The sequence below is a fragment of the Cyprinodon variegatus genome, unplaced genomic scaffold, assembly GCF_000732505.1.
Source record: "Cyprinodon variegatus isolate N-32 unplaced genomic scaffold, C_variegatus-1.0 Scaffold164, whole genome shotgun sequence".
NCBI classification, from domain to species: Eukaryota; Metazoa; Chordata; class Actinopteri; order Cyprinodontiformes; family Cyprinodontidae; genus Cyprinodon; species Cyprinodon variegatus.
The window spans coordinates 644,182-657,558 of NW_015150617.1; the positions used below are offsets into that span (position 1 = coordinate 644,182).

General features: G+C 40.9%; 1 protein-coding gene across 2 annotated transcripts in view; it reads right to left on the reverse strand.

Annotated features, from left to right (window-relative positions):
• Positions 1–1,704: 1,704 nt before the first annotated feature.
• il1rap (interleukin 1 receptor accessory protein) overlaps positions 1,705–13,377 on the reverse strand; it is a 26,453-nt gene continuing 14,780 nt past the window's right edge. Inside the window, exons 5-12 of one of the 2 annotated variants that reach the window (XM_015378106.1) lie at positions 12,671–12,887; positions 12,391–12,559; positions 12,237–12,308; positions 11,424–11,553; positions 10,959–11,107; positions 9,809–9,952; positions 8,146–8,289; positions 1,705–2,671 (exon numbers count right to left, since the gene is read on the reverse strand). In XM_015378106.1, coding sequence (XP_015233592.1) covers positions 1,782–2,671; positions 8,146–8,289; positions 9,809–9,952; positions 10,959–11,107; positions 11,424–11,553; positions 12,237–12,308; positions 12,391–12,559; positions 12,671–12,887 — 1,915 coding nt within the window. In that variant the 3' untranslated portion in view covers positions 1,705–1,781. Of the gene's footprint in view, positions 2,672–5,156; positions 8,054–8,145; positions 8,290–9,808; positions 9,953–10,958; positions 11,108–11,423; positions 11,554–12,236; positions 12,309–12,390; positions 12,560–12,670; positions 12,888–13,377 lie in introns of those variants that run through there. The other variant, XM_015378107.1, reaches the window with a different exon arrangement.

Genomic DNA, 13,377 nt, shown 5'->3' on the forward strand with positions numbered 1-13,377 from the left:
CCACTGGGATCAGCTTCATAGTCATAGTAGGACACTTCTTTGATTTTATTTATTTTGCTCAGGCTTTTGCCCGCAATATGTTGAAAGGGCAATATTATTGCCATTATTAATAATATATAGTAGAAACATTTTACACATTCAGCAATAAAATGTCCAGGGGATGTTATGGGGCGATGGTTATTTAAGAAGGGAGATGATTTTTTTTTAAGAAGGGGAATGCCATCCCCCCTCATCCCTCTTCAACTTGATTACTGTCTATTTGTAATAACATTTTTAGAGATCTTATTCTATTTTATGTACATAATATAATCAGCTCAATGAAACAAGCTTTGTACTTTCACTAATAGATCTTCTCAGGAAGGAGCTGGAGACAACATCTCTGTGAAAAACACAGCGGCTTTAATAAGAGTAGTGTAATGCAGAGACTCTATATAGTGTAATTACCAGCTAAAGCCTGAAAGAGATTCAGATCTCTATAAAAGTTCAGCCTGGCTATGATGTACTGATTAAAACCTGTTTATCCAACAAAAACATTTCCATTCCCTAATCTGAAAATCTCTATTTCTTCTAGTTACATTTAGACACCACTGCAATGTTTGACGCAAAAGAAACAGAAGAGACCAATTAAAAAATCCAGCATTGTTTTATTTGAGCCCAGATGTGACACTAACTGAGCCTGAACACTTAATGGTGAGCAAGTCCGTATGAACCTTTTGACCTGGAAATACATCCACAATCTGATAAAAGGTTCAACCACAATTCCAGTAGGATGTAAACAAAGTTCCTGTTTCTTTATTTTTCCAGAACAGAAGGATTCCAGAGACATTAAATCTTAACATGTTTTTGTGTTATTGGTCAGTTCAAAATTTAGTACAATAATTTTTCTCCCCATCCACATGCAAGACAGATTGAGGGGAAAGCTTAAAATCAGGTTTTTATTTTTGTCAATGCAGCAGCGCCCCCTGGAGCCGACAGCAGTAAGGGCAGCTTTGGATCATCCAAATAAGAGTTCTATAATTGCTTCTGCTAATTTCTGGACTATAATCAGGATAAGGTCATTAAAAGGATATGTTGAAATAGGACATGTATTTAAAGGCTTTTTTTTTGCATGCAGGGTAAAAATCAAAGAAGCACAGCTTCTATAACATTCACCTTCAGCTCTCTGAGGTTAATTGTCTCCAATAAAAAGCAGGATTAACTCGACCCACAGACGGTAGCTGACATGCAGAAATTTTTCATACAAAAAGAGTTTGACCTGCAGTCGTGAACAGAAACAAAGCGTTCATCCCCTCGGTCCTATCTATCTGCTTTAAGACTTTGCTTGTAAAAAATATACGGAGGCTAATTGGATGATGAAAACCTGCTAAAGATGGCCTCCAGGAATAATGTGTCAGTTAAGAACCCAATGTGTTCAAATCATTAAAAAAGCTTTTAAGAACTCTTCCTTCTTCTTCTTCTTCATTCACTTCTTTTGTGTTGTTAAAATGAGAAGAAATGTCCCACACTGTTGTTATGGACAACAATTCATTTTTCAATACATCAACAAAATTTTTTTAATTCAGAAACTGAAATATCAGTCCTCATATAATCCAAACCATTGAGGCAAGTGTTCTAAAGAGAACTTAAAACAGAGATCATATTTTTTCTCATATAAGTGTCCCTTCATAGCTCAGAACTAAGCTTTTCACATAGATCTAATGGCTCCATATATTCAACAATGAGTTTTTTTGGTTTATGATTGAATTGGGACATATATGATAGAAAAAACAAATTGAAAAGGCTTAGACAGGATTTTCTGTTGGAAGCGAAGTTGGCATAATCTCCTCTCTCTGTCCCACTGATATCATTTCATTAGAGGTCTTCAAGCTGACCCCATCTTGTTGGATAGAGTTCCTCTCGTTGGTTTCCTGATAACTCCTGGCGAGGATGGGCTCAGAGGAAGAGGAGAGAATATTGCTTTTGGGGGTGGGATTTGGTGAGAAGGAGGGGTTATTTGTTTTCTGGGCGGGGTCAGGCGTGAGATTACAGTCTGTTTCTGTGACTGTGTCAGTCCTCTCACATATGACCTGCTGTATCTCAGTTTGCACTACATGCTCTACCTGTTTTTCCTCCGCTTGACCCACAAACCCAGTGCATCCTGAGCACCTTCTACTGGGCAACAGTCCCTCCTCCCTCTTTACACAGCTCCTCCCTCTGGAAAGAGTCTTTCGGTCTCTGTAGTTTTGGGTACATGATGTCCTCCTGGTTGTCCGGCTCTGTTCAGCTCTGTCTCTCTGCTTTCGGATCCGCTGAGCTCTATGTAACGCCAGAGCTGCAAGGTCAGAGTGAGATGATGTGCTGTCAATCATCCTTCTACCCAGAGCGAGGGGCCTGACGGGCAGTGCCAGCCGCAGTCGCAGCCAGAATCGGGAGCGGCGGGGTTCTGACTGACTGCCACGCCATGTCACGGTGCAGATCGAGGCCTGACGGAGCTGAGCAACCTCCATGCAGGGAATTTTCCTGACAGAGCGGTGTATCACTGTGACAACGGAGGCCTGGTGGCCATGCTGCAGGTACAGAGCCAAGCGACACTCCAACAGGCTGAAGCTCTTCTCTGCCAGGAATTCTGGACTGAGGACAAAGAGAAGGCGCCGACTGCGCTTCATTGACAGCAGGATGGACTCTGACAGATCTGAGACATCAAAGAAAGAAGAGAGCCATCTAAAAACACAAACAATTTCACATCACTAATGAACTCTGTTAAAGTCACCCCTAACATGACCCAGTCAATAACTTTAGCAAACACTTTTAACTTAAAAAAAAAATATCGATCACCTGCAGTAGGACAATTGGATATGATTGAAGTCCATTAAAGTGTAATTCGAATGTACCGCTGTAGCAGGTTTCTATTTTATCATTATGTAGAGGAAAGCTCCTGAATTCAAAAGGATGCGAAGCTGAAGGAGGCAAAGATAGCAAATTTAGAAACAAATTGTGCAATTTTCGCAAATTTGGCTAAATTAGATCACTGCAACGCCTGCAAAATATGCGTAGGGAAAATTACAGGAGATAAGAAATCTTAAATTTTGTCTACATTATGTTGGGAAATCCACCCATGGACTAAATACTGCTGTGACCTACAGTGAAGAAGGCAGCGTAGACAGGGTTTTTAAAATCAGAATGAAAGATAGAGAAATCAATATTCACAAAGGATGAAGTAAGGAACTGTCTTAAAAGGTTTGAGGGTACCGGTAGCTTTTAAGTAAGCCGTTTTTCATTTAGCCCTTGAGGGACTGTTTCGTCGTCCTACCTCCAGTGCACACTGTGGCCAGCTGCCCCCTCTACCTCACTCTTTTGCACCGTCTACCAGACGGCTTCCCTAATGCACCGCTGTCCTCCTTTCATCTCCTGCAGTGCAGGGGTAACCAATTAAACATCAGCGGGGTCCGAATAGAGAAAATCAACAACCAGTAAAGGTCTGGAGAAATCTTTATTTATAATGTGTTACTTAAAACAGAATTTAACACTGAAATAAAATGCAGGTGTTTATGAATCCATGTTATACATTGACTTTTTACATAAAAAATTATAAAAGCTAAAGTGTTTTTTGTAGTAGAGAACAAAAATCATTCAGTTTGGTATATAGACAATTTCCTGATTCGCATATTTTATAAAACACCTGAACATTTGTTTTTGTTTTTTCTTTCCTTTTTATGGTTTAATGAGAGCAGTGGGCTTTAAGCTGACCTGCAAGGCTTTAGACCTGGGTTTGAATGGAGACAAAGCCATTCTAAAGCACGTATCAAGCCTGGATCAATATCTAACTTTGATTAAGGTCATGGTGGGGAATCCTGCTTCACAGCCGTAGGTTGAGCCAAACATACAGAAGATGTGCAGGGTCCTCTTTGAGTACACCATTTCACTTTTTTGTCACTAGTTCATCACGCTTCTTCCAGCAGTCCACACTTTCCCTGCTCTTTTTCTCATCATCTTCTTCTTTTTCATTGCCTGGCTTGCCACAGGTTTGCCTGCTGTGTCTAAAAGTAGCAGCAGCAGCAACCCAGACTGACACAGCTCATTAGCTAATTTGTATCACATGCAGCCTGGTGCTGGATGGGGCTTTACTATATTAACAGGAGAAGCGGTGCATCGGACAACAGGCAGTAATCTATAAATGTTTTAAATTAGGTTGGGTCCGGATTAGCCCGCAGGTGGCTCCAGATCCGGACTGCCGTCCGCTAATCCATGACCTCTGCTCTAGAGGCTAGCCTCACTCAGGTGCGCTGTCAGAACACCATCTCACCTTCCTTAAGTTGTCCAGGAGATTCGTCACCCAACTCAGAACAGCTAAGCTTGTGGATAGGTGGAAGTACCACTAAAGGCGACCGTCCAGTCAAACCTCTGGTGGAGATGGTGATATTCTCCATATTGGTTCTATCTTTGAGAATGTGGTGAACCCAGCAATGCAGACATCTTTGATCGGCTTTCAAAAGTGAAGAAAACAGTGCGAGTCACTCCGTAAACAGTAGACACAATGACCTCAAGTTTTTATGGGTTCAGTGGAAAGATGCCTGGCAGGCCCCTGCTTTGCTCATGAAGAAGCAGTATATTCCTTTTGCGCATTTTTGGCATCCCGTGTTTCTAAAGCAACACCTTCAAAATACTTAACCCTGTAATGCCTAATGTATCATATTTGATACATACGGTTTCTGAAATGTTTTGCGTCTGACACCTTTTGCATAATTTAATGGTAAAAACTTTGCTCAAAATCCTATTGTACACAATCAGATATACCTGATAACAGAGGGCAGAAGACTACACAAAAAATAATCTTGACTTATCGCATAGTAATAAATTATTAATATCAAAAACGTATTTCTGTTTTTTCTTTTTACATATTTTGTTAAAAGGCCAAATAAGGACTTCAAACCAAAAAAAAGTAATTTTCTGTTTTGTTTTATTCTTGGATCGGCTTTAAAGGGTTAAGGTGTCACGATGTTAAGCCTTCTCCCGCAACTGGACTCCCATGACCCCTTCAGAGTAAAATGAGTGTAAAGATCCACTTATGGAAATCAAATGGATTCAACTCAAGAAAAAAAAAAGTTTTAATTTTGAAATGAAAACTTTAACTGAGAAAAGGTGAATGATCAATGAAGAAAACATCAATAAATGCAAATTTTCTTTAATTATTTGCAACAACATGATGGAAAAACAATAAAAAACATGATTTGTTTTATATTCATCTTATGACAAAGTGCAGAATCCCTTCTTGGAAAACAATACAGAGTTGTCAAATTCTAAAACAGCATAGCATGTTTAAGAAATAGAAAAACAGAAAAGCATGTTTTTAACCTGAAAAATCATTTTGAATAACTGATTTACTGTGGGCATTAAGAACCTGCAGTAATGGCAGTATTTGCAGTGGACTAAGCCCCATTAAGAGTCAGGTTTTCCCTAATTTCCTCATTAACTGCTACTCTATACAGATGACACCGTCCTTTATCTTTATGGTGATTTCTGTTCTCATAGGGTAAGATGAAATGTTATCAATAAAAGGAAACACAATATATAAACAATTACTAAAATATACAAAAAGTTCCTCTAACGGCCAACAGGTGGTGACAAAAACAAAACCAATTCATCCTAAAGACCAGAAATACATCTTTTCTCATATAGCAACATTAACATGTTTATGCAACACAACTTTTAGAACATATAATCACCTTTCTGTTCAAACAGGAAGGTTCCTTTTGTGAAATTAAATGTAAACTTTTAAATTAGCTTTAATTGACTATTCATACTTGTCATAACATACACTAAATATTGCATTTAAAACATACTGGACATGAGAGGATAATGAGCAGATGAAAGTGATTGATGACGATTCGTTGATTGGGTAATGAGGCCAAGTTGAAGGAGGCTGCAGAAGCTACATGAGAGGAGCGCTGAGCTGAAGAGAGGGAGGGAGGAGTGTCTCCTGTGGAATCATGTTCATGTTGAGGAGTAAATATTATTTGGGTAATGTGGTGGATTTTTAGCCTTGCTGGCAGGATTTCTATAGTCGGGTTCAAACGTTGCTACATTGATATTAGCGGTCAGTTCAGATTTGAAGTTGTATTGTTTAGAAACAGCACAGTGTTTTGTTTTTCTGGCTTTTTTTACTACCATGACAATCTCTGCATTTCACTGTGTGAAATATTAACATTCATAATTTGGATCAGTGGTCGAGAAAACACATCTGAACCCCAGAAATCCTGTAGACTGTTCTCAGAGCCAACAGACCGGGATCAACTTCAATCTGGCTCCGCTTCAAAATCCAGCAGGCCGAGAGAATTCAAAAAGGATCAACAGTGAAATATTCAAACTGAACAAAGGGCTGATTTATGTTAAAACAAAAGCAGATGAAGCTTATATATTATTAATTTTCCAACTTAGAAACAGAAACAAACTAAAAGTCCTGCGCCAAAATGTAAAACATTTAGGTAACTGTAGAAACCTAAAGTAAGAACTGTAGAAAGGTAGAACATTTAAGCTAACGAGTAAAAATATTTGGATGAGAAAGACATTTTTTCTTAAACAGATTGGTGGACACTCCTTCAGCGCCACCATGAGGTAGAATCTTGGTATTACCGATTTATTCGTAATAATCTCCTGATCTTTGGGTGTTATTTGCTTATTTTACTCCAGATATTGCTTTATGCTGATGATATGCAGCTCTACTCATTATTCATGATACTAACTATTAATCAATATCCAGTCTATTCAAATAACATTCATACCTACTGACAAATACTGTCAAATACCACATGAACAGAAAAACCCTGAAATGTTCTGATTAACAGTTTTTTGCTATGAATATAAAGACTTAGGGACGATAAATACTCCATTCTTCTCTTTCCATCGTTGAAATCAGGTTTTGCCAGCCTGATTTGCAATCCCAGCAATTGATATGAGCAACAATTATCCCTAAGCAGGTCATGAAAACAATGAAACTCCTTAAAAAACTCAATCATATAGTAGACCATTCAGCCCTTAACTCCCCCTCTGGCTGCCATAGCTGGCTGAACCTAATCTCTAACAGTACCTAAGACAAAGTTATGGGTCTGCAGCAGGTGTTTACGCTAAGAAGAGACATATGCTCCTTTTCCACCTCTGTGCTCTTCTCGGGAACATCTTCTTGTACCTTTGTCCTTTCAGTACCTCAATACAAAGTGTTCTACAGGTGTTGCCATGAAGGAACAAGCTACCAAACACCATCAAAGTGACTATCCTGAACATTAAGATGGCCTCTGCAGTAAACATCTCCTCTTCTGACATCCCAACATTTCAAACTGATAGAGACTTTGGTTTAACTTGGGATAAGCTTTAAATAGGCCAGAAGTGTTTCTGTTCTTACTTGACCGGCTGATAAAATGTACTACAGCAGTGGTTCCCAAACTTTTCTTTTATGAGTTCCTCTACTTGGGGAACAGCTGTATTATATGAACATTTTAATCTATTCTTGGCTTAGATTGTACTTCCCAAAACCACTGAGGACTATATTGACTCTCCATTGGTTTCAGCTCAATATTGTTTCTATGTACAACAGTTCAGTTTTGAAGGAATAAAAATCAGAAGCGTCACCTGCGCTACGCTGCAGAGCTAAAGACTTTCTGCGGGGTTTTTTTTTCATTACTGATGAGGCCCGTTTGGGAGTTTGTGCTGTTCTGACTGATGAGCCTCAGCAGCGCCCCCTCTCTACTGCTCCCTTTACCGTCCCCACTAACTTTCCTCACAGGAAGCTCCACTCTCAGCCTCTTCCAAAAGCGAGATGTCAGTTCTTTGGACTTATCCCCTTGCCAGCGGACCAGCGCCAGAGCAACCCGGGCCCTCCTGAGCTCCCTGACCAAGCTCTGTCTCTGGACTGGCTTGTACTGGATCAGGATCACCCTCAGGTGCCCGTCCAGCGCCATGCTGTCGATCCCAGCCTTTAGCTCTAGCAGGGCCTGGGAGCCCCGGGAGGCGTAGCCAGGGCTAACGACCACCAGGAGGCGCCGGCTGCGAGCCACGAAGCTCAGCGTCTCATCTGTAATGGCTGCAGAGAAAGATGGAAGGATGAAGTGCTGATGAATGGGTGATGAGTGTGAGTGTGGTTCAGATGAAGAAATAAGGGATGAAGGAACTCACTGCCTCCGGGGAGACTGTCTCTGTCAAAGATGCACACCGAGTATCCGAGCACGTTCTCCAGAACATTGCGCAGCGTTGACAGAACAAACTGCTCCTCTTCGCTGTTCCTCGCGTACGAGATGTAGACGTCAAACTCCTTATCATCTGAACACAGAGGGAAACAGCTTCAGTAACTAAACATGAGTATGAAAAATGTCTTCACCCGTTTGTCTATATAAAGTCAAAGGAAACTTGGTTTATCTGATCTGAGGTCTGATTATCAGAATCGGAAATACTTTACGCAATCCCAGAGGGAAATTACTTTTGTTACGCGCTCCAGATATACAAACATGAAGCTGAATCACTTGCGGGAGGCGTTGTAGAGACTCATGACCACAGGCAGAATTATTTCCATTATCTCAATTTGATGCAATTTCCTCAGAACTGAAGCTGCAAAGTCAGATCGTTTCCAACCCAAACTTACAAAACTTTTACACTATACTCAAAGTAAAGGTAAGAAGAAAGTACAACTTCTCTCTAAACTGGGGTTTTAGGCAACAGGAGACACCAACAACATGTGGTTCAAACAAAAACCTCACAGCCTGCGTTTGTGCTTCTGACACATGACAGAATTTTTCCAGTCTCTATAAACAGGAAGATCTTTTTTTTCTTCTTTAAATGCGTCAAACTCTTTTTAAAACTGTTCTGATCGTAACAGATAATAAACTTACATGCAAATTTCATGCAAGATTAAATGTGGCAAAACCTTTACTGCATAAAATACCCATGACGCTGGATCTGTTACACGCTCCACTTTGTTTTAAAAAAAATATAGATATAAAAAATATAACTGCGGATGTCTGGGGGACAGTGATTCGCCTACATGTTATGAATGCTGGTGTATCATAAAGAATAAATAATGAACAGTTTAGTTTGTGCCTTCAAGTCGTTGCCAATAGGAAGACGTTACCTGGATATAACATAACGGAATATCTTCAGAACAGCTCCAAATGACAGAAAACTAATATGTGTGAGTAGAACATTATGTAAGAACGTAAAAACAAGAGATCAATGTAAAAAAAAAAAAAAAAAAAAGGTCCGTTCCCCTTTAAGTAGCGACATGTTGCTGGAAAAGATCAAAATCTAGATAAGTCATTTTTTTCTTAAAATAACTGCATTTGTTCTTGCATTGAGGACATAAAACTGGCATTTTTGTCAATCGAACAAGACAATTTAAGTAAATAGTTAATTAAATAAGAAAACACAACTTCATTGTTTTATTTCAATTGCATATTATCTAATTATCTTATTTTAAGAGTAAAAATACTCATTCCATTGGTAAATAATCTTGTTTATCTGCTTAAATTAAGGATAAATGCACTTAATTTAAGAAATTGTTACTTATTTCTAGATTGTTTTTTACAGAGTAGCGCAGCTGCTCTATACCTATAATGTCTTAAGAAGTCCTGAACATCTAGAGTTTAAAAAAAGATCAAACATATGAACAAATGATCAAACATTGAGAGGTTAAGATTTAAAGGTTTAAGCAGATCTGGTCATCGGTCTGCCGTCTATCGGGTTTGGTTTAATACACTGAAAGCTTTTGAGCACCAACACAGAAAGACATAACAGTGAAAGATGAATGCATTCAACAGAAAAACAAAAGGCCAGATGGACGCCTCACCTGTGTGCCGCTCGTCCGTGCCGAACCAGGAGCGGTACAGAAGCAGCAGCTCCAGCCAGAAGACGTGATAAATCATGAAGAGAAGCAGCATGAGGAGCAGCGTGATGCCCAGACCACAACCCAGCTCCACGGTGGGCAGCGACACTGGGAGCAAACACAGCCTAAGGTTAACACCTGCCGCTCTCTACCCTGCTCCGGCCGAGGTCTTGTGCGAAATTCTGTTTCCCCGTGAAAATCTGTTCCCCCTGTTTGGGGAGCGCGCATTGCAGCCAGAGAGGCGGATCTGACCATTCTCAAGGCGCTCCTGATCATTTTTCATTAAAATGATCAGGATTAATCATTTTAATCCTGATCAGGCAGCTGAAATAATCTGTTCCCCTCTAATTTTTGCAAATAAAGAGTAAATATGACCAAATCCACAGGATTTGTTCTTGGTGGTGAGAGGAATAAGCACAGTTTAAGACTTGCAGGTAAATCAATTTCTTCCCCTGTTATGGAGGGGGAACAGATTATTTCAGTAAGCTGAATCATCCATTCTATCCTCTCCTCCTCCCATATCTTTTGGAAATAAAGAGCAACTGTTTCTAATTTCTCTAAAATTGATATGTGTGATATGTTATACTAGAAATGTCCTTAATCCAGTAATATGTCATATTTTACATTAGAAGGTGATTAACCAGAAATTCTTCTCATCTTCGCAGGACGTCTTAATCTGTGTGCCCTGCTATCAGCCAGTTTCCATCCTCTTATATCAGAAATGAAAAATTAAAAATACACTACGTGTTGTTGTGTTCGGTGACTGACGTTTATTTCTGTCAGGCTGAAGGGACAAAAGTTGGAGAAATACCGATTATCTTGCCGTTTAAAAAACAACACAAAACAGTGTAAGAGGACCTCATTAATGTATTTATTTTACATTTTTTTTAAAAGAGCAACCGATTAAAATGGATGTTACAAAGTTGAGATGATTATATGAGCAGTTTTTATGGAAAAATGATCAGGAGCGCCTAGAGAATGGTCAGATCCGCCTCTCTGGCTGCAATGCGCGCTCCCGACACAGGGGGAACAGATTTTCACGGGGAAACAGAATTTCGCACAAGACCGGCATTAGGAGGGCTAGATTCTCCTTCCCCTTCAGAGTCTTCCTCACCCTCTTCCTGCAGTTGAGCTCTGCGGGTCTCGAAGCCCTTTGCGTTTCTCACAGAGCAGTTGAACTCCCGCTTCAGATCTTCTGGCTGAAAGTCTTCAATCACCAAAACGCTTTCCTCTGTCAGGTCCCCGTAATCGTTTTTCTCCAGGCTGCAACACGCAGACACAAAAAAACATTCCTGAATCTATCTGAAACCTCTGTCTTTGCTTGAATACGCCGCTTCAAATGTGCCACATTAGCATTAGCGGTGAACGATAATACAGAAAATTAAAGTGCCGGTTATTTTTTAAACCAATATTGCACTTTTATTTCGATTTTCTTTTGCACTAACTGCAGGCATGTAAATGTTTCATTTCCGGGTTTTATTTCTAACATAAAACCAGGTCTAAAAGCTGAACTTTAGATGAATTTCCAGAGAAGATATCTAGAAATCTGCCAGTAGAAGCAGGTTTGTTCAGTTTCTACCTGTTTATTTGGGAGAAGCGATCATTGGCTGCAGTCACTCTCTTCCCGTCAACCGTCCACCAAATCTCCCGGGAAGTGTTGTGCAGGACAAGAGGAAGGAGGCCTTTGCAGGCCAGACGCACGTCCGTGTCTGACAGGAAACAGAAAATAGAGTCAGAACCAGAGCTGCCAGTCCAGCAGCCGAACCTCAGCTGGATCATAACTCGGCACGAAAGAAGAAAGCGGTTTTCAATCGTCTTTGTGCAAAAATAATGATGTCAGTAAAAAAATGTATTGGGAGACTGGCAGCCTAGTGGTTAGGGCAGAGCTTGTGGGGCTTGAGTTTATATACATATACATACATATATATATATATATTCTGCTGGAGGTTTCCTCCTGTTAATAGGGAGTTTTTCCCTCTCCACTCTTGCTGCATGCATGCTCAGTGTGACGGATGGCTGTAGAGGCAACAACACACTGCAAGCGCAGACTTAATATCCCTACATGCTTATATAGGAGCAGCGAATCGTGCAGTCAAGGACTGGATGTAATCAGCTGGTTTATTAGATGGAAAACTTCTATAAAGTGCTTTGAGATGACGCCTGTAGTGTATTGGTGCTGTAGAAATCAACTAAACTGAACTGGTTGCCACTGGTTACAATTAATAACATTGATCAGCTGTCTAATTTAAATACACAAAGATAATTATGGTTTATTTTTTTTTACATATACAGTTTAAGTATGGTTCCTACACAATGTTTTATAAATGAGAGCCCTGAATATTTGGGTTATGGTTCATCAAATCAGGTCTGATCCGGTCCGACAGCCACTTACTGGTTCTGACAGAGAAGACCTTGTCTTTGGTCGGATGGAGGATGGTGGGCTCTTTGCGCACTCTTAAAGGATCTGCAGGAAGAGGACACAGCATCAGAGGTTACCTTCAGGGGTCCACCTGCTCCCACCTGAATCCGAGCAGCTCCAGACTTACAGATGGCTGAGACGTTGATGCTCCTGGTGAAGTTGAGCATCCTGCCTCTCCGCTGGTACTGCACCGTACAGAAGTACAGACCCTGATATGTGGTGAGCATGGTGTAGAACCGCAGGCGGGTTCTTTGCTGTTCCCGGTCTTTATCCCAAAACGGGTACTCATAGCACTTCTAGAGAACAGATTGAAAAGGTGTCACCTCACCCAGCAGAACCAGCGACATGTTTAATGGCTGACCCACAACCAGCCGGGTAGAGAGGTTCCAAACCTGCTGCTGCCTCACCGAATTCTCGTAGTACCATTTGACAGTCGGCTCGCTTTCAGACACCTTGGCGATGTCCTGCAGGTCCGGACAATCCAGCGTTTTCCCTTCCTGCATTGGGATCAGCTCCTGAGTCGGTGCCGTGGCGACCGGAAGGTCACAGTAGGTGGATCGGATCACCTCGTCCCGCCGCAGCACCTTGAGGCGCATGGCGATCTTACTGCAAGAGGACTTGTTGCTGCAGAAAGGAGGCAGAAAGAAGAACCTTAACATGGAAGGAATACAGATCCATCAGCTGAGGAACAGATCCTCACATTAGGTTCTGGGTTTTAAAATGTTGACCGTGAATCAAAACATCAGAGACTGCAGGACTTTTATTGAGGACTTAAAACGTTTCACTACATTTAAAGAGAGTCTTGTGATTTTATGAACAAAGAGCAGATATTGAACAGAAGAGCTTCAAAACAGAGGTCACGGATTAGCGGACCGCGGTGTCTAACTTCACTTGCACCACATCTCCTGTTACTATGGTAAAGCCTCCCAAAGCGTCTGGAACCAGGCTACACGTGATACAAATTAGCCAATGAGCTGCTGTCAGTCTGGGTTGCTGCTGCTGCTACTTTTAGACACAGCAGGCAAACCTGTGGCAAGCCGGGCGATGGGAAAGAAGGAGAAGATGATGAGAAAAAGTGAAAGAAAGCGTGGCCCCTGGTAGAACTGCGGTGAAC